The 22,612-nt window shown below is 42.6% G+C and overlaps 1 protein-coding gene across 1 annotated transcript in view; it reads right to left on the bottom strand.

The window, feature by feature from the left end:
- LOC126297712 (uncharacterized) overlaps positions 1-18,999 on the bottom strand; it is a 252,027-nt gene extending 233,028 nt beyond the window's left edge. Inside the window, exon 1 of the mRNA XM_049988843.1 lies at positions 18,805-18,999. Coding sequence (XP_049844800.1) covers positions 18,805-18,961 — 157 coding nt within the window. The 5' untranslated portion in view covers positions 18,962-18,999. The remainder of the gene's footprint in view (positions 1-18,804) is intronic.
- Between the last annotated feature and the right edge of the window lie 3,613 nt (positions 19,000-22,612).

Here is a 22,612-nt window from a genome sequence, read left to right as displayed (position 1 = left end):
TTCTTCGAATGAGAAAAGATTAACAACTTACACAAAAACAGATTGGCAATTCTGTTGGAATTTTGGTGGAATCCCCGTAACCCATCGTAATTTTTACACTGAGCGACTGGAATGGAAATTTTCCAAAGGATTTTATTCCTTCTCTTGACCTGAGCAGTATTAAAATAATGACAAGTGTTCCTTCCGGCGGAATGATAGGCACATGCCAGATACTGTTTACCCCCCTAGGGCTTGCCAAACTGACGCGTGATCGCGAATAAAATAGTTGTTATTGAGAAAAATAAACAATTGGTCTGTCGCACGACACAATGGTCAGTGTGTTGTCAGCGGCAAAGGATAATGCGCGCGACAGGAATGCACAAGCTAGCCATGTGTGCCTTGTGAGACGGAGTTCGAAAAACATTGTCATGAAAGTAGATCTCCCTTTGTCAGCATCACTTTTCAACTAATTAAATATATCTAATCATAACACTATTTTAGGATATTCCTACTATCGTAATAATACCGACCATGGTCTTCATTTGTGTAGCCTGTTGTTGTATAATTAGTTTATTAATGCTGATAATGTCCATGCAACAACTGAAATGCTTTTTCTCATCAAGACGAACCAATTAAAACATTGTTATTTGTGACTGCTTTTCGACTGTTTCTAGCTTGCAGTGGAAATATGTTGTTCACATGCATGTAGTACAGTGTGTCGTATTACATTATTACATCCATATCAGAGTAATCACAGTGAAACTTGTATACTTCAGATCTTGGACGCTTTTTACCACAAGCACAAAGGGATCGCACCTGTGGAGATTATCCCTTTCTAAATTTTTGTAACAGATCGTACAGATACGCTAGCATACTAGGCAGCGAGAATATAAACTTGCCTTACTTCCCTGCCTTGATTCTTAATCACATGATTTTATAATATTCCTTTCTTCCTTATTCACTACCCTCTGTCCCTTCTTGCGATCTGAAAACATCGCGGAGGCATATGATAAAATTCCAGCGGCCAATGGCTCATCAGTTACTGAAGTATGCATTTTTCTTGACAGAAGAAAAACAAAACAAAACCATGCAAATATAAATAACAGAAACGTATAATGTACTAACGAAGAAAGCTGGAGAGCTTAAATGGCGAAAAACGAAACACTACCCAAAGACAATGCAATTTAGTACACAGTAAGGCAAAATTTATCGAATGGGCAATACTACCATTGCTCATATGCGCTGTTCCGATGTGAGCATATGGCCGGCTATTTTTCTTCTTCCCACGGTGCTAGCGAGGCACGTGCGAAGCGCGGCGCGAGAAACTGTGCCTCAACCACAACGCCGCGCGACCTGGCGCAGGCGCGTGTCGCGTCCCAGTCGCGTCGCGTCGCAATTTGCGCGGTCCCATTTGAACCTGTGATGTTACAAAAACACGCGCTACGCTGCCTCGCGCTATACGCGTCTCAATTTGCGCCTAGCCTAAGTGTCCTGCCAATGAAACGCAACCTTTGGCTCGCCTTCCCCACAATATTATCTATGAGGTCTTTCCAACTGAAGTTGTTCGTGATTTTAACACCCAGGTACTTAGTTCAATTGACAGCCTTGAGAATTGTACTATTTATCGAGGAATCGAATTACAACGGATTTCTTTTGGAACTCATGTGGATCAACTCACACTTTTCGTTATTTAGCGTCTACTGCCACCTGCCACACCATGTAGCAATCTTTTCTAAATCGCTTTGCAACTGATACTGGTCTGCGGATGACCTTACTAGACGGTAAATTACAGCATCATCTGCGACCAACCTAAGAGAACTGCTCAGATTGTCACCCAGGTCATTTATATAGATCAGGAACAGCAGAGGTCCCAGGACGCTTCCCTGTGGAACACCTGTTATCACTTCAGTTTTACTCTATGATTTGCTGTCTATTACTACGGACTGCGACCTTCCTGACAGGAAATCACGAATCCAGTCGCACATCTGAGACGATACCCCATAGACCCGCAGCTTGATTAGAAGTCGCTTGTGAAGAACGGTGTCAAAAGCTTTCCGGAAATCTAGAAATACGGAGTCAACTTGAGATCCCCTGTCGATAGCGGCCATTACTTCGTGCGAATAAAGAGCTAGCTGCGTTGCACAAGAACGATTATTTCTGAAACCATGCTGATTACGCATCAATAGATCGTTCCCTTCGAGGTGATTCATAATGTTTGAATACAGTATATGTTCCAAAACCCTACTGCAAACCGACGTCAATGATATAGGTCTGTAGTTAGATGGATTACTCCTACTACCCTTCTTAAACACTGGTGCGACCTGTGCAATTTTCCAATCTGTAGGTACATATCTATCGGTGAGCGAGCGGTTGTATATGAGTGCTAAGTAGGGAGATATTGTATCACAGTAATCTGAAAGGAACCTAATCGGTATACAATCTGGACCTGAAGACTTGCTCGTATCATGCGATTTGAGTTGCTTCACAACCCCTAAGGTATCTACTTCTAAGAAACTCATGCTAGAAGCTGTTCGTGTTTCAAATTCTGAAATATTCCACTCGTCTTCCCTGGTGAAGGAATTTCGGAAAACTGCGTTCAATAACTCCGCTTTAGCGGCACAGTCGTCGGTAACAGTACCATCGGCACTGCACAGCGAAGGTATTGACTGCGTCTTGCCGCTTGTGTACTTTACATACGACCAGAATTTCTTTGGATTTTCTGCCAAATTTCGAGACAATGTTTCGTTGTGGAACCTATTAAAGGCATCTCGCATTGAAGTCCGTGCCAAATTTTCCGCGTCTGCAAATTTTAGCCAATCTTCGGGATTTCGCGTTCTTCTGAACTTCGCATGCTTTTTCTGTTGCCTCTGCAACAGCGTTCGGACCTGTTTTGTGTACCATAGGGGGATCAGTTCCATCTCTTACCAGTTTATGAGGTATGAATCTCTCAATTGCTGTTGCTACTATATCTTTGAATTTGAGCCACATATCGTCTACATTTGCATAGTAAGTTCGGATGGAATGGAGATTGTCTCTTAGGAAGGCTTCTAGTGACACTTTATCCGCTTTTTTAAATAAAATTATTTTGCGTTTGTTTCTGGTGGATTTGGAAGAAACGGTATTGAGCCTAGCTACAACGACCTTGTGATCACCAATCCCTGTATCAGTCATGATGCTCTCTATTAGCTCTGGATTGTTTGTGGCTAAGAGGTCAAGTGTGTTTTCTCAACCATTTACAATTCGCGTGGGTTCGTGGACTAACTGCTCAAAATAATTTTCGGAGAAAGCATTTAGGACAATCTCGGAAGATGTTTTCTGCCTACCACCGGTTTTGAACAAGTATTATTGCCAACATATCGAGGGAAGGCTGAAGTCCCCACCAACTATAACCGTATGAGTGGGGTATTTATTTGTTACGAGACTCAAATTTTCTCTGAACTGTTCAGCAACTATATCAGCGGAGTCTGGGGGTCGGTAGAAGGAGCCAATTATTAACTTAGTTCGGCTGTTAAGCACAACCTCCACCCATACCAATTCGCACTGAGTATCTACTTCGACTTTGCGCTCTCCCTTGTCTTAGCACACTTCACATACTTCAAAGACCTCTTTGAAGCAATGTTTGCTGAGAATGTCTCTATTATTCCCACATCTTGTGTGTATGCTACGAATGCAACATTTTAAGTATGAACTGTCTACGCTAACAATCATAGAAACCCTGAGCGTCTGCAATGATGTTCACGCCTTCAGAATGCATTGTGAAATGCTCTAGGTATGGTGCAGCACCCTTTCATATATACAGCTTGTTGCACATCACCAGCGAGTGGGCAGTAGTTGAGCACATAGTCATGTAGAACTGGAGCATACGCGGCAGTGTGTTGTGGGAAATTTGTCGAAGATTCAAATTCAATTCGCACATCTATAGGTCCAGACTTAATTACCTTGTTCTGTTTCAAGCAGTCTATTATGATGATCGGTGAAAGCTACTTGAACTTCCGTGGACTGAGTAGACACCCTCCTCCCTCTCCTTCAGCAATTTTATAAGAAGAAGCACGAAACCTTGCATACATGTTATATGCTAGACTGTATACATTTTCATTCCACTGCAGGTGTAAATTGTCATATGGGTAGAATTCTGAATTCAGGTAGACTTTGGCATTAGTTAACTTTCAGTTGTTCACAGTGGACTTATGTGCTATATTACCTCTTCTATTCGTCTGAGAAGCATGTATGACGAATCTAGACGTCTCTAGCTGCAAGGAGGTTTTAATAGCCCATGTTTGTCTGCTCGCAGTCGGTAACACTGGGTACTAGAAAACCTCCCACGAGCGAAATATCAGTGATTTTTAAAAGCTTTTAAAAGCTTCAAACGCTCCTCATCTGATTCACTAATGTGAGGCATTTTCCATATTATCTTGCTGATTGTGATCACATTCTCCTCTTGAGCTCCCTGAATGTATGAGTTATTTTCCGTCGCACTCTGTACCAAAACGAGGTCTTGTTAAGCGTTCATAACAATCTGTCTCATGTCCTCAAAGTAGCCCATAAGCATTTTTAGAGGTATGCGTGCAGTAAATCGCTTGTACTCTGCAACTGTTCTATCCTCCGGATCGTCTATAAACCACCCCGCATTTTCTAAACTATGCAAATCCGCAGGTGATGCAGAGACGTATGTTTTAAGGGTTGGTGTTATGCCGACATTGCGTGTACGGTCATTCTCAGACCCACTGAGTTCATAGCGTATCTCTTGGAACAGGAATGCTAAAGCGTTAAGTGTAAGCTTGGATCCCACTGTAATGCTGCCGTCGATTTTCTTGAATGACCCCTCTAGATATATGAAACTTTTATATAGAAGCATCAGTGCGTCTTGGTGCTGGATGACAATTCTAATTTATCGTTCTTGTTAAATGTGGTTGAAGCATAAGGTTTATGAGAGAAGTATTCCTGACGTGTAATTCTCTCAGCATACTCTACTGGACTGGTTATATTGAGTGAGGACATCATTGCGCGGCCTCAAGCCAACTGATTTAAGAAACTCGTAGCTCACAGGTGTTATCACTTTGCTGTTCGGTAGCGAAGTGTCATGCCGTGGATTGCCTGCACTTGTTTTATGCTGTACGCCCATCCTGACTTAGATGTAATCGTACAATGGCTTCCTCACCACGAAAGTCAAGATGATTATTCTGGTCCACAATACGCAGCTCCAAATAGTCCAATGTGTGAGCTGCCACTGGATGGTACATTACATTGACAGGGGTCTCAACAATCTTCTACCCCGTTGCAACTGAGGGGAATAGTCTGTAAATAGATGACTCTGTCGTTGAGATAGGAGTTCGCTGCAATGTTACACTCGACTCGGATTCTGCTGACGGGAAGTATGTCCATAGTCTGATCTGACTTGTAAAATTTACTTGGATCCTTTTTCAAAACCTGTCCTGTTGTGAAACCCAGTAGGCGCCCTATTGAACTTTTCTGGTGAAAATCAATCGTTGCATTTACAGTCCTTATTTCAGATTTAAGTGTACTGATGATAGTATGTAGCTCAATACCTTTTCCAAACTATTTGAAGACTTCGTTTAAATCACCGATATCGTATGCATCCGGTTCTATTTGCACAATGTCTTTTTCACCATTAATATCCAGATGTAGTTTGTTGTTATTCTCAGTGATATTTGGGATGCTGTTGTACATCTCCAGTCCAATCAATGCAATACTCCTTTCACAAATGCTCAAATCAATTGGCGGGAAGTACTTTGCACGCAATACAGATGATCGTTCTTTTAACGCCAAGGTACATGACATTGCATCTGAAACTCAACTGATGAAGGTATGTTTAACGCTCCTCCTTATATAGCATGCTTCTTCTTCTTTGTAAACGTCAAGAAAAACATGATGCATAGATGTCCACAGAGGTATGTATTAATGTTCTGATAACGCCGGTAATTGTAGAACACACGTCTTCTGTGAGTGAAGTATTGTTGTTATTCTTCTGTCGGTTGCAGGTCACCAAATGAGTCGAAATAGTAGACTGTACATCTACATCTACATCTACATGACTACTCTGCAATTCACATTTAAGTGCTTGGCAGAGGGTTCATCGAACCACAATCATACTATCTCTCTACTATTCCACTCCCGAACAGCGAGCGGGAAAAACGAACACCTAAACCTTTCTGTTCGAGCTCTGATTTCTCTTATTTTATTTTGATGATCATTCCTACCTATGTAGGTTGGGCTCAACAAAATATTTTCGCATTCGGAAGAGAAAGTTGGTGACTGAAATTTCGTGAAAAGGTCTCGCCGCGACAAAAACGTCTATGCTGTAATGACTTCCATCCCAACTCGTGTATCATATCTGCCACACTCTCTCCCCTATAACGCGATAATACAAAACGAGCTGCCCTTCTTTGCACCCTCTCGATGACCTCCGTCAATCCCACCTGGTAAGGATCCCACACCGCGCAACAATATTCTAACAGAGGACGAACGAGTGTAGTGTAAGCTGTCTCTTTAGTGGACTTGTTGCATCTTCTAAGTGTCCTGCCAATGAAACGCAACCTTTGGCTCGCCTTCCCGACAATATTATCTATGTGGTCCTTCCAACTGAAGTTGTTCGTAATTTTAACACCCAGGTACTTAGTTGAATTGACAGCCTTGAGAATTGTACTATTTATCGAGTAATCGAATTCCAACGGATTTCTTTTGGAACTCATGTGGATCATCTCACACTTTTCGTTATTTTTTATAACATATGATACCCAGTGTGTGTCGGGGCCTCCAACAACATCTGAATTCACAATGCCACAGTCACTAGTTTTCCACATAGTCTTCGGTAATGCATCCCTCATAAACACAACACGGAACCTTGGAATGTTGAATTTCTTTCTAACAAACTTAAGAAGATCAGTATTTGTTAGTGGTCGATCTGGTGGGATCGCTAATGGTCTTTCTTTTTATTTGTGAATAGACCAAGCCCTTTCCTGTACGGTTTCAAGTATAGTCCTTTTCCGATGGCTGCGGCTTCCATCATGCGGTTATGTCTTCTTGCTTCTTCTAACTACGCTTGGGAGTTTTGCGCGTTCTTGACCGTTCGAGCAACAGCTGGAGCACGGCAGCGAGTGACCCTACCGCCGAGAGCGCAGAGACGGCGGGGATGAGAAATGGAAGAAGTCCTGGGTATTGTTGGAACTCGAGGTGCTTTAACCGATCCTCTTCCTCTTCTTCCCACATCTTTCTGCTTCAGTGTGTTTTTAGCTGCATACATCGCTGTCAGGTTACAGTTCTTCAAACAGCCCTCTTGTCCTTCTTCTTGTTTAGTGCACAACGTGCAGCATTCATAACTCGCTTGAAATTCATCACGCGTAAACCCAACTTAATTTTTCCTCGCATGGTTTATCAACTGCAAATGCTGCGATGCGTTGACCTATACCAATATCCTTTATTCTCCATATCGCCTTAGCCTAATCAGCTAAGATCCTATCCGCAACGTGGCGACTTGATAGATCTTTATTTGCAGCGTATGCAATGTCATGTTCCATACTCGCTTTGTCGAGCAGGTTAACCTCCTATCACATTATGCCAAGCGTTTCTGAAGCTTTGTCCCAGGTCCACGGTAGTAATACCCAGGAATGTGTAATTCCACTGGCAGTTTGTCTAGAATACCACCACCTCTTCTAATGCGTCTCCGAACACGCATGTTATGCTACTGCGGTAATTGTAGACTGTGCGCCCCAAGTATCTAGCAAATCGTCAGCATCAATCCAACTGTTTTGTGTAGTAGGAAAACAAGCCATTTGACTAGTGCTTTATTTCCACGACATCTTATCACTCTCTTCGCGAGAAAGAGGTCCGGTTCTGAGCTTTTCTGCAACTCCACGGTGTAGAAGCAGCGTTCAATTTCTTCACCTTTACTATCCTTCAATATATAAGTTCTAGGATTCCTTCTTTGCACCTTTGAAATTGTAAATATCTCTGTTGACCAGTTCGGTAGGTATGATTTCTCAAATGCTGTCTTGTGTTTTGAGATACGTACCAAATCAACTAGATTAAATTTCTGTGTGCGTGGATCCAGCATTTTAATGTGATAGTACACCGTATCCATGACTCCATTAGCATGAATGTCGATTGGTCTCATTTTTATTGTGGTATGTTTGGTTCGATTATACTGAGCAATTATTTCTGAGAGGATATCTGTCTGCATCCACATTCGACCTTTCATTGCTCTGTTCAGACGCTCCACGTTACTTGCCTTCAGGTGAGTGAATCTTGAGTAGTGATATATTCCGTACCGCTGCATCACGGTCTTGAAATACCTATTGTAACTCCCCGCCGTGATCAGTTTCGAGGTTGTCTGGGTATCGATTCGCCCCTGTCTGCAGGAAGCTCTCAAAAACATCCGCGACATTTCTATCCGTTCTTGTTTCGACAGGCAATGCCCAGGCAAATTTGGAGTATACATCAATAACCATTAAAATATATTTGAATCCATTATTCTCATGTGAATATTCCCTCATATCTACTAGATCAGCTTGCCATAAGTCATCCAAACCGTTAATCATAACATGCCTACGAGCGTATGTTCTGTGTGCTGGTATGTGCAGTTCTCGAACTACTGTCTCCACACTTACTTATTCGATGATACCTTTCTCTCTAAAATCAGAGATTATTGAAACAGCCTCATTCGAATGAGCTGTATTACCTGCAGCAGCTGATGCCGTGAGCAGTCGTAGTCGATCTATTAGCCCGTTAGGGTCGTCATTTTATATATATATATATATATATATATATATATATATATATATACTCCTGGAAATTGAAATAAGAACACCGTGAATGCATTGTCCCAGGAAGGGGAAACTTTATTGACACATTCCTGGGGTCAGATACATCACATGATCACACTGACAGAACCACAGGCACATAGACACAGGCAACACAGTATGCACAATGTCGGCACTAGTACAGTGTATATCCACCTTTCGCAGCAATGCAGGCTGCTATTCTCCCATTGAGACGATCGTAGAGATGCTGGATGTAGTCCTGTGGAACGGCTTGCCATGCCATTTCCAACTGGCGCCTCAGTTGGACCAGCGTTCGTGCTGGACGTGCAGACCGCGTGAGACGACGCTTCATCCAGTCCCAAACATGCTCAATGGAGGACAGATCCGGAGATCTTGCTGGCCAGGGTAGTTGACTTACACCTTCTAGAGCACGTTAGGTGGCACGGGATACATGCGGACGTGCATTGTCCTGTTGGAACAGCAAGTTCCCTTGCCGGTCTAGGAATGGTAGAACGATGGGTTCGATGACGGTTTGGATGTACCGTGCACTATTCAGTGTCCCCTCGACGATCACCAGAGGTGTACGGCCAGTGTAGGAGATCGCTCCCCACACCATGATGCCGGGTGTTGGCCCTGTGTGCCTCGGTCGTATGCAGTCCTGATTGTGGCGCTCACCTGCACGGCGCCAAACACGCATACGACCATCATTGGCACCAAGGCAGAAGCGACTCTCATCGCCGAACACGGCACGTCTCCATTCGTCCCTCCATTCACGCCTGTCGCGACACCACTGGAGGCGGGCTGCACGATGTTGGGGCGTGAGCGGAAGACGGCCTAACGGTGTGCGGGACCGTAGCCCAGCTTCATGGAGACGGTTGCGAATGGTCCTCGCCGATACCCCAGGAGCAACAGCGTCCCTAATTTGCTGGGAAGTGGCGGTGCGGTCCCCTACGGCACTGCGTAGGATCCTACGGTCTTGGCGTGCATCCGTGCGTCGCTGCGGTCCGGTCCCAGGTCGAAGGGCACGTTCACCTTCCGCCGACCACTGGCGACAACATCGATGTACTGTGGAGACCTGACGCCCCACGTGTTGAGCAATTCGGCGGTACGTCCACCCGGCCTCCCGCATGCCCACTATACGCCCTCGCTCAAAGTCCGTCAACTGCACATACGGTTCACGTCCACGCTGTCGCGGCATGCTACCAGTGTTAAAGACTGCGATGGAGCTCCGTATGCCACGGCAAACTGGCTGACACTGACGGCGGCGGTGCACAAATGCTGCGCAGCTAGCGCCATTCGACGGCCAACACCGCGGTTCCTGGTGTGTCCGCTGTGCCGTGCGTGTGGTGTGATCATTGCAGTTATAGGATGCATGCCCAACATGTACGGTCTTCCCCTGCTAACGCCGAATGTTCTATCTATCTGACCACGGGCTATCCGTTGTCACAATCTACTGAAGTTGACGTTGTTTCTCACGTCAGCTGGACCCGACAGTGGCTGTTACCCCTGAATAAAGGCGCTCACGGTTACATGCTTAACACGTTGACAGATGAAATGGCCAGCGTCTCCCTACCTGTGACGGGAAATGCCCCACGGTACGGGCATGCCTGCTCTTGCTACGATCATGTTTGCTGGTATTGTGCGTCTTGCCCATGCTGTGCTGGGCCGTAACGCTGACCACTAGTACAAGATCTGAGAACGTACCAGTCACATTACACGCTCAACTATTCCTTTCGACTGTAGTGACAGGCGCTCTCTCTCTTTCTCTATCTGTCTGTCTCATTCACACACACTCACTCACTCACACACACACACACATTGCAGTAGCTATCTCAAATTCAGTTACGGTTGAATGTACAACATGTTCATGTTAAGATGTGTCTATCATGCTGAACTAAGTATTGACATAGATTATTAAGTTTAATCTTGAGTAACACACTGAAAAGTAGAGTTTATCTTGGTTTTTAATTTATCTGAGATAATTTTACACACAAGAATAAGCTGTATTCCCGGAATTATCTTAAAGTGACAGTCGGACTTGAAAACTGAACTATTTATTATTTCACGCTATCAAGTTCGTGACATCTACGTTTGTTATTGGTTTCTGATAAATATGGTAAAATAAAAAGAAATGTGCGCTACACAAGAAATCCGCCCGGGAAGTTCGCTGTCGCCAGTACGGCGCAGCTCTTTTCATCTTCAAAAGTATCAGAGCCATTGCCTAGTCATTCTTCCATTACATCTTACTTAAGCAGCAAGTAGACTGCCAGGTTCCTGCTTTAAACAAAAAGAATTATTATGGTGCTAACTCCAACGTCCTATATCTTGCTTATATGAGACTGAACACTCGAAAGGTATATTCAAGCATTTTATGTAAAATTAACGTAAAATATCTTAAGATAATCCCATCAAGTCTAAATAAATTGACTGGGATTTTTGCTATTGATATTCTGCATGACTTACATAGTTGCGTTTATACAGCTATTTCGGGGTAAAATTGAAAATTTCAATTATCAACATTAGAAAATGATTAATAGTATTTTACTATTTATTAAAGTAAAACATGCCGGCCGCGGTGGTCTCGCGGTTAGGGCGCTCAGTCCGGAACCGCGTAACTGCTACGGTCGCAGGTTCGAATCCTGCCTTGGGCATGGATGTGTGTGATGTCCTTAGGTTAGTTAGGTTTAAGTAGTTCTAAGTTCTAGGGGACTGATGACCACAGATGTTAAGTCCCATAGTGCTAAGAGCCATTTTGAAAGTAAAACAGCAAACAGAAAAATAACATAAGAAATAATGTTACTGAATGCTTTTCCTTTGTGAATCAGACTACACAAGTCTACATTACAACTTTCTCCCCTACTAAACGTAACTGTTTTTTGTAATTACATGCCGTGAAAGTTTTTTAATTACAGCTACAAGGTACATGTGAAAAATTTTACACTTGTGTAGCTATGGGTGTTTTTTCTGACCAATTTGTCTGGCTAGTTTCGCCGATCCAGTTTCTGTTCATCTTTCCATCAATAAACATTCCTACGCTATAGCTGAGTATAAATGGTACCTGGATGAATAAAACAGTGAAAAACCCCTGAATCCTATTTATTTCTTTCCTTCTCTCGTACCCAGCGCGTTGGTGTGTTAGTTTAGACGATAGGTCGTATTTGGTGTGATTCAAATCCCCGCCTGTGCATCCAGACTTAGGATTTCCTAATCACTGATATGAATGATGCATCCAAAATTGCATTGCCAATTTTTCCACGGCTTGTTAGTTCGAGGTGGTGCTCTGTCCTAATAAGCGAACGTTCAGTTCTAATGTCCTTTCTTTTACTAATTGCAAAAATTATATAACGAATTTGTAAATCAGGAAATAAAGTTGTTGTTGTTGTTGTTGTGGTCTTCAGTCCCGAGACTGGTTTGATGCAGCTCTCCATGCTACCCTATCCTGTGCAAGCTTCTTCATCTCCCAGTACCTACTTCAACCCACATCCTTCTGAATCTGCTTAGTGTATTCATCTCTTGGTCTCCCTCTATGATTTTTACCCTCTACGCTGCCCTCCAATACTAAATTGGTGATCCCTTGATACCTCAGAATATGTCCTACTAACCGATCCCTTCTTCTAATCAAGTTGTGCCACAAATTTCTCTTCTCCCCAATTCTATTCAATACCTCCTCATTAGTTATGTGATCTACCCATCAAATCTTCAGCATTCTTCTGTAGCGCCACATTTCAAAAGCTTCTATTCTCTTCTTGTCCAAACTATTTATCGTCCATGTTTCACTTCCATACATGGCTACACTCCATACAAATACTTTCAGGAACGACTTCCTGACACTTAAATCTATACTCGATGTTAACAAATTTCTCTTCTTCAGAAACGCTTTCCTTGCCATTGCCAGTCTACATTTTATATCCTCTCTACTTCGACCAACATTAGTTATTTTGCTCCCCAAATAGCAAAACTCCTTTAGTACTTTAAGTGCCTCATTTCCTAATCTAATTCCCTCAGCATCACCTGACTTAATTTGACTACATTCCATTATCCTCGTTTTGTTTATGTTGATGTTCATCTTATATCCTCCTTTAAAAACACTGTCCATTCCGTTCAACTGCTCTTCCAAGTCCTTTGCTGTCTCTGATAGAAATACAATGTCTTCGGCGAACCTCAAAGTTTTTATTTCTTCTCCATGGATCTTAATACCTACTCCGAATTTTTCTTTTGTTTCCTATACTTCTTGCTCAATATACAGATTGAATAATATCGGGGAGAGGCTAAAACCCTGTCTCACTCCCTTCCCAACCGCTGCTTCCCTTTCATGCCCCTCGACTCTTATAACTGCCACCTGGTTTCTGTACAAATTGTAAATAGCCTTTCGCTCTCTGTATTTTACCCCTGCCACCTTTAGAATTCAAAAGAGAGTATTCCAGTCAACATTTTCAAAAGCTTTCTCTAAGTCTACAAATGCTAGAAATGTAGGTTTGCCTTTCCTTAATCTTTCTTCTAATATGCGTCGTAAGGTCAGTATTGCCTCACGTGTTCCAATATTTCTACGGAATCCAAATTGATCTTCCCCGAGGTCGGCTTCTACTAGTTTCTCCATTCGTCTGTAAAGAATTCGCGTTAGTATTTTGCAGCTGTGACTTATTAAACTGATGGTTCTGTAATTTTCACATCTGTCAACACCTGCTTTCTTTGGGATTGGAATTATTATATTCTTCTTGAAGTCTGAGGGTATTTCGCCTGTTTCATACATCTTGCTCACCATATGGTAGAGTTTTGCCAGGACTGGCTCTCCAAAGGCCATCAGTAGTTCTAATGGAATGTTGTCCACTCCCGGGGCCTTGTTTCGACTCAGGTCTTTCAGTGCTCTGTCAAACTCTCCACGCAGTATCGTATCTCCCATTTCATCTTCATTACATCCTCTTCCATTTCCATAATATTGTCCTAAAGTACATAGCCCTTGTATAGACGTTCTATATACTCCTTCCACCTTTCTGCTTTCCCTTCTTTGCTTAGAACTGGGTGTCCATCTGAGCTCTTGATATTCATACACGTGGTTCTCTTTTCTCCAAAGGTCTCTTTAATTTTCCTGTAGGCAGTATCTATCTTACCCCTAGTGAGATAAGTCTCTACATCCTTACATTTGTCCTCTAGCCATCCCCGCTTAGCCATTTTGCACTTCCTGTCGATCTCATTTTTGAGACGTCTGTATTCCTTTTTGCCTGCTTCATTTACTGCATTTTTATATTTTCTCCTTTTGTCAATTAAGTTCAATATTTCTTCTGTTACCCAAGGAGATCTACTAGCCCTCGTCTTTTTACCTACTTCATCCTCTGCTGCCTTCACTACTTCATGCCTCAGAGCTACCCATTCTTTTTCTATTGTATTTCTTTCCCCCATTCCTGTCAGTTTTTCCCTTATGCTCTCCCCAAAACTGTGTACAACCTCTGGTTCTTTCAGTTTATCCAGGTCCCATCCCCTTAAATTCCCACCTTTTTACAGTTTCTTAAGTTTTAATCTACAGTTCATAACCAATAGATTGTGGTCAGAGTCCACATTTGCCCCTGGAAATGTCTTACAATTTAAAACCTAGTTCCTAAAGCTCCGTCTTACCGTTATATAATCTGTCTCATACCTTCTAGTATCTCCAGGCTTCTTCCATGTATACAACCTTCTTTCATGATTTTTGAGCCAAGTGTTACGTATGATTGAGTTATGCTCTGTGAAAAACTCTACCAGGCGGCTTCCTCTTTCATTTCTTAGCCCCAATCCATATTCACCTACTATGTTTCCTTCTCTCCCTTTTCCTATTCTCGAATTTCAGGCACCCATGACTATTAAATTTTCGTCTGCCTTCACTACCTGAATAATTTCTTTTATCTCATCATACATTTCTTCAATTTCTTCATCACCTGCAGAGCTAGTTGGCATATAAACTCGTACTACTTAGTAAGCGTGGGTTTCGTGTCTATCTTGGCCACAATAATGCGTTCACTATGCTGTTTGTAGTAGCTTACCCGCATTCCTATTTTTTTATTCATTATTAAACCTACTCCTGCATTACCCCTATTTGATTTTGTGTTTATAACCCTGCATTCACCTGACCAAAAGTCTTGTTCCTCCTGCCACCGAACTTCACTAATTTCCTCTATATCTAACTTTAACCTATCCATTTCCCTTTTTAAATTTTCTAATCTACCTGTCCGGTTAAACGATCTGACATTCCACGCTCCGATCCGTAGAACGCCAGTTTTCTTTTTCCTGATAACGACGTCCTCTTGAGTAGTCCCCGCCCGGAGATCCGAATGGGGGACTATTTTACCTCCGGAATATTTTACCCAAGAGGACGTCGTCATCATCATTTAGCCACACAGTAAAGCTGCATGCCCTCGGGAAAAATTAGGCCGTAGTTTCCCCTTGCTTTCAGCCTTTCGCAGTACCAGCACAGCAAGGCCGTTTTGGTTAATGTTGCAAGGCCAGGTCAGTCAATCATCCAGACTGTTGCCCCTGCAACTACTGAAAAGGCTGCTGCCCCTCTTCAGGAGCCACACGTTTGTCTGGCCTCTCAACAGATACCCCTCCGTTGTGGTTGCACCTACGGTACGGCCATCTGTATCGCTGAGGCACGCAAGCCTCACTACCAACGACAAGGTCCATGGTTCATGGGGAAGGAGGAAATAAAGTAGCAACTACAATTTCTGAACGTAAATTTCTTTCCTACTTAGCCCAAACTTCAACTGTCAACCACAACTGCCAACATCCCTTCGATTTTCTGCTGTTCTTATTTTCGCGTTGAGAATGTTCTTTATGTGCACTCTAGTTTCTGTAGTTGGTTGTAACATGTAAACAGACAAGGTATCCAGCTAGAAGTACCATTTTGTGGAGTGAACGATTTATTTTTCTGCAGCTACTTTAAGGCAAAATCTTTTCTGCAAACACACTTCTTATGCGTATAAGTTACTGTTGGTGCAGATAAAGCTTTCTGTTCCTGACATCAAACCTGAGTATAGAAATCCTTCTGTGCAACATGTTGACTCGTGACACTGAATGACAGTGCCTTTTTTCTGTTTACACCTCTACTTGCCGTGAAGAAACTCAACCATTTTAAGCGTTAAAACGATTTAGTTTATTGCGCTAGTACGTTGGTGAGGAAAGAACATTAAGCAAAACAGTCGAGCGAAGACATGCCTTTATAGGTCAAATAAAACACCACAATCCATCCCTCGTAAACATTCTAAAATTTACAGCTCAAGGAGAGAAACGACAAGAAAGACTCCAAGTGGTATGTTGTGAACAAACTACAAATAATACTGAGTCAGTAAGTATCACTTGAAGACATTAAATAACCAGCCACTTTTTATAAAATTTGTATCAGATTCGATAGTCGGCAGTATTAAATCTAGAGACATAACTGACTTCAAAAGTAATTTCCGAATAGACACGAAAATTGTAACTAGAAAATCTTGTATGCTTATTGGTCCACATCTTGTAAATATTATTAAAAGACGTCTTCCTGCACACCATGAGCTGCATCTAAAAATATTTAATTGTCACACCTGTATTCAGGCACATATCCCATCGTCAGTGGCATGTGATACGGATGACAAACAAATAAATTTATTGAATCGATGACTGTAAGACAAGAACATTTTTCATACATTACACTAGCAATAAAAAGTTCCTTACATATTGTGTACGTCTGTATCAAATAACGTGCGTGTCAGGCATGGAATCATTATGGTGTTAAAATTGATGTGGCTCTAGGAAGTACAGAACACAGTCGATATTTAAATTCTAATTATAACCGTGTATTTGATATCATGACAGAGTCCGTTATGTCCCTTAACTCTGTGGTACACAGTTTGTCATGAGTACATATTACAGTTGTCGGACGCTAAATGGTAACACTTCTTGTTCGTATTGTACACTAGTGTCATGAGATGAAAACATGTATCTATATAATATTTCAGAGATAACAAGAGACCTGTAGTATAAGACCATTTGGCCTGACCAGCATTTCCATGTTTTCATCTCGTGATTACAGTGTCCAGAACGACAAAGAAGTGTGGCCGTTTAGCGTTTGATAGCTAAAACATGTATACACAACAGCCTATGTACCACAGAGATAAGACAGATAAGGAACCCTATTGTAATTACAAAGAAATGATTATAATTAGATTTTAAATGTCAACTGGGTTCTATGCGCTGTAAATCCACATCAGTTTTAACATCACAACTGTTTCATACTTGACACACACGTCGTCTGATACAGACGACGCAAAATGTAAGTAGCTTTATATTTCTACTGTGACGTATACAAAATGTTCTTGTGTTGTAGACATCGATGTGTATACATTTATTTGTTTGTCACTTGTATCAGAGGCCACTGATGATGGGGTATATGCCCGTAATGGGTGTGGCAGCTAAATATTTTTATATGCAGCTCATGGTGTGCAGTACGATTTCTTTTAACAAAATTATATCTTTACTTTAGATCAGTGATTCTCAACCAGAGGGTAATTACCAGCGGAGGGATAAAATGAAATTTTCTGAGGGGTAAAACCAAAAGGACTCAACTGTGTTTCAGTCACGAAACTAAATTATTTTTTGAAGATCATTACTACTATTAAACCGTATTAAGTTTTTCAAATAATAAAAAGTAAGGAAGAAAGATTAGTGTTTGACGTCCCGTTGACATCGAGGTCATTAGATGCGGCTTCAACTAATAGCAATAACAATAGCAATAGCTTGTGAAACGAACTTGTGAGCATATTCCTCAAACAGTCCACCGAAGACATACATACTTTGTCTTTGTACCATACATCCATGACAGCAAAATGGAGACATTAATATCTCACGAAGATGCGTTCTCAGAGTTGGAGGTAGTTCCCGCAATAGACTAGAAATTGCTTCATTATTCATTTCGCAACAACAAAGAAATTGACAGCACTACAGAACAGTAACTAAGTAATGAGTACTACAATGCTACATGGCCTACACATTATTATTATTGTAACTATTGGCAGCGATCAGACGCAAAGCATAGTCAGCCTGAAGTCTTCCAATTTCAGCCATTTCACAGATAACTAGTCCAGCAATCAAACGAGCTACAGACAATAACTACAGTGCACCCATTTGAAGTTGGTTGATTTTAAATGGGGTTGCAGGGATTGGATCAAGCAAGTATCGCTAGGGGTAGGTGTGGCAGAGAGAAAGCACGTTTTGTAACAAGTGTCAGTATGGATACTTAGCTTCTGAGAGGGAGTTGTAGATAGCACTCGTGACTCCCTGAGGACTGCTTCATCATCCTTTACAGAAGGTTGTTAGAAAGAAACAGTATCAATTGTTGCATTGACTGATTAGTTCGTAGTTCAATAAAACGCTTGCAAAAATTATCATTTACCATTCGTCACTTTACAAATGGAAGCGTCCAAAGAAAATTCTTTATCGTTGTAAAGTTTGGTTAGGTACTAATGTTGTTAATGGTGGGGAGAGGGGGCGACGAGCTAATATCTGATTGCACTCAGGGATTATGTTCCCATGAAAGTTAGGAAAAACTGGTTTGAATGTACTTTCTAACGTAAACAAAAGCGAATGCGGCGCTGCAGTAGTATACTAATCAATTTAAGGCAGTTAAAAGCTGAAGAATAAAAGTCAGCGCACCCAGCTGTAAATTAGATGTAAATATACTTCTTGACAAAGGTAGCAACTAAAGAATTTTTTATTTTTTACGGAAGAGGTGCAGTATCCAAAATGCTGTTGACACGAACTTACTAATGATGAAGATATAAGTGTTTTACACCAACTGAAGTTGAGTGAAAACATAAAACGCCTCTCCACGTGTACGAGGTCATGTAACTTCTTCACGTAATTTAATACAGTCACGGAGTTCAACCACTACTATTACTGACAAACTGATGTGAATAATTGTGCCGAAATCAAGAAGTAAGCTGGCAAAAGATCCAAATGGAGAGTTAACAAGATTGACGGCAAGGTAATGGAGCAACATAATACGGGGTAGAGCGGAGGTGCGCCGCTTTCACCAGCTCACCTGTCGTGTCGACTTCGGCGTCGGCTTCGGCTTCCGCTTCGGCTTCGGCTTCGGTTTCAGCTTCGGTTTCGGCTTCGGCTTCCTGCGAGAGAGCAGGCGCGGGCGCCCAGAGGCACAGCCACAGAGCAGCCGACACGACGAGCCATGCGCGCCTCATGTTGCCTGCATGGGGGCCGGCCGCGCTCTGCCGCCTGATGCAACAACGCCCGCGCCACTTACGAGGAAGTCTTGCATTACGCGCCAGACGAGATAATGGCCACCGTCACCAAACACGTCGAGCGCCTCTCACAGCGCGCAAATCGAGTCGCCAGCCCTTAGCCACACGTCGACCTGTACGCACTGTGGCACTCATCATCTAAAAGAATATTTTTTAATGCGAATGAGCCCATTCAGGAGTTAAAATAATTGAAAAGCCACCACGATCGCTTCAGTATCGTTTGCTAGACGACCGGTTTCAGCATTCTGAAGGTGCCATCTTCGGATCTTTAAAGGTATAACACAACTCGCTTTATTTGTTCATGAGACCCAGAAAATATTAGATACAGGTTCCCAGGTAGATGCCAATTTCCTTGACTTCCGAAAGGCGTTCGATACAGTTCCGCACTGTCGCCTGATAAACAAAGTAAGAGCCTACGGAATATCAGACCGGCTGTGCGGCTGGATTGAAGAGTTTTTAGCAAACAGAACACAGCATGTTGTTCACAATGGACAGACGTCTACAGACGTTAAAGTAACCTCTGGCGTGCCACAGGGGAGTGTTATGGGACCATTGCTTTTCACAATATATATAAATGACCTAGTAGATAGTGTCGGAAGTTTTTCGCGGATGATGCTGTAGTATACAGAGAAGTTGCAGCATTAGAAAATTGCAGCGAAATGCAGGAAGATCTGCAGCGGATAGGAACTTGGTGCAGGAAGTGGCAACTGACCCTTAACATAGACAAATGAATGTATTGCGAATACATAGAAAGAAGGAACCTTTATTGTATGATTATGTGGTAGCGGAACAAACACTGGTAGCAGTTACTTCTGTAAAATATCTGGGAGTATGCGTGCGGAACGATTTGAAGTGGAATGATCATATAAAATTAATTGTTGGTAAGGCGGGTACCAGGTTGTGATTCATTGGGAGAGTCCTTAGAAAATGTAGTCCATCAACAAAGGAGGTGGCTTACAAAACACTCGTTCGACCTATACCTAAGTATTGTTCATCGGTGTGGGATCTATTGCAGGTCGGGTTGACAAAGGAGATAGAGAAGATCCAAAGAAGAGCAGCGCGTTTTGTCACAGGGTTATTTGGTAGGAGTGATAGCGTTACGGAGATGTTTAGTAAACTCTAGTGGCAGACTCTGAAAGAGAGGCGCTCTGCATCGTGGTGTAGCTTGCTGTCCAGGTTTCGAGAGGGTGCGTTTCTGGATGAGGTATCGAATATATTGCTTGCCCCTACTTATACCTCTCGAGGAGATCACGAATGTAAAATTAGAGAGACTCGAGCGCTCACGGCGGCTTTCCGACAGTCGTACTTCCCACGAACCATACGCGACTGGAACAGGAAAGGGAGGTAATGAATGACAGTGGTACGTAAAGTGCCCTCCGCCACACACCGTTGGGTGGAGTGTAAATGTAGATGTGAACAGGTTTGAGGGAGGGCTTACATGAGTTAACTAAATACATTATAGTTATTAGAGAATTACATACCTGAAACGTGGATTGACATTTATAAAACCATATGGACATCATGGCACATGAGGCAGACCATCTGATATAAATCATTGTCGCAACCAACAAAAACCAATAAAATCTGCTCTCATGGTCGTTCTTTCCATAAAATATAAAACAGAAGTCATCAGATGAAATTACCACTGTTCGCCTAACACCGGTCCGCATCACCACTGCCCTATTCCGCGCAGGCTTACCTGCCGTGATTCTAGCGGTACGCAACCGGCCACCAGATAGCGTTGTCCAAGCAGCGCGCACACAATCCCACGGTATAACCACTCATTACTACTAACACACAACTTTACTATAACTGCTTGTCACATATCCATGCAAAGCCCACATTTGCGCTTACATTCCCTGTACATGCTATAATCACTAGTACGTCAATTACAAAGTAAAAGCATCTGAGGCTCAGACATTATCCATTAGCGCCTTACAAAACTACATATTATCTACATCTACATGACTACTCTGCAATTCACATTTAAGTGCTTGGCAGAGGGTTCATCGAACCACAATCATACTATCTCTCTACCATTCCACTCCCGAACAGCGCGCGGGAAAAACGAACACCTAAACCTTTCTGTTCGAGCTCTGATTTCTATTATTTTATTTTGATGATCATTCCTACCTATGTAGGTTGGGCTCAGCAAAATTTTTTCGCATTCGGAAGAGAAAGTTGGTGACTGAAATTTCGTAAAAAGGTCTCGCCGCGACAAAAACGTCTATGCTGTAATGACTACCATCCCAACTCGTGTATCATATCTGCCACACTCTCTCCCCTATAACGTGATAATACAAAACGAGCTGCCCTTTTTTGCACCCTTTCGATGTCCTCCGTCAATCCCACCTGGTAAGGATCCCACACCGCGCAGCAATATTCTAACAGAGGACGAACGAGTGTAGTGTAAGCTGTCTCTTTAGTGGACTTGTTGCATCTTCTAAGTGTCCTGCCAATGAAACGCAACCTTTGGCTCGCCTTCCCGACAATATTATCTATGTGGTCCTTCCAACTGAAGTTGTTCGTAATTTTAACACCCAGGTACTTAGTTGAATTGACAGCCTTGAGAATTGTACTATTTATCGAGTAACCGAATTCCAACGGATTTCTTTTGGAACTCATGTGGATCATCTCACACTTTTCGTTATTTAGCGTCAACTGCCACCTGCCACACCATACAGCAATCTTTTCTAAATCGCTTTGCAACTGATACTGGTCTTCGGATGACCTTACTAGACGGTAAATTACAGCATCATCTGCGAACAATCTAAGAGAACTGCTCAGATTGTCATCCAGGTCATTTATATAGATCAGGAACAGCAGAGGTCCCAGGACGCTTCCCTGGGGAACACCTGTTATCACTTCAGTTTTACTCGATGATTTGCGGTCTATTACTACGAACTACGACCTTCCTGACAGGAAATCACGAATCCAGTCGCACAACTGAGACGATACCCCATAGCTCCGCAGCTTGATTAGAAGTCGCTTGTGAAGAACGGTGTCAAAAGCTTTCCGGAAATCTAGAAATACGGAATCAACTTGAGATCCCCTGTCGATAGCAGCCATTACTTCGTGCGAATAAAGAGCTAGCTGCGTTGCACAAGAGCGATGTTTTCTGAAGCCATGCTGATTACGTGTCAATAGATCGTTCCCTTCGAGGTGATTCATAATGTTTGAATACAGTATATGCTCCAAAACCCTACTGCAAACCGACGTCAATGATGTAGGTCTGTAGTTAGATGGATTACTCCTACTACCCTTCTTGAACACTGGTGCGACCTGTGCAATTTTCCAATCTGTAGGTACAGATCTATCGGTGAGCGAGCGGTTGTATATGAGTGCTAAGTAGGGAGCTATAGCATCAGCGTAATCTGAAAGGAACCTAATCGGTATACAATCTGGACCTGAAGACTTGCCCGTATCAAGCGATTTGAGTTGCTTCGCAACCCCTAAGGTATCTACTTCTAAGAAACTCATGCTAGCAGATGTTCGTGTTTCAAATTCTGGAATATTCCATTCGTGTTCCCTGGTGAAGGAATTTCGGAAAACTGCGTTCAATAACTCCGCTTTAGCGGCACAGTCGTCGAT

This window comes from Schistocerca gregaria, chromosome X (genome assembly GCF_023897955.1).
Source record: "Schistocerca gregaria isolate iqSchGreg1 chromosome X, iqSchGreg1.2, whole genome shotgun sequence".
Lineage (NCBI taxonomy): Eukaryota > Metazoa > Arthropoda > Insecta > Orthoptera > Acrididae > Schistocerca > Schistocerca gregaria.
Note: the sequence above shows the minus strand (reverse complement) of the source record. Positions and strands in the feature narration are given on the sequence as shown.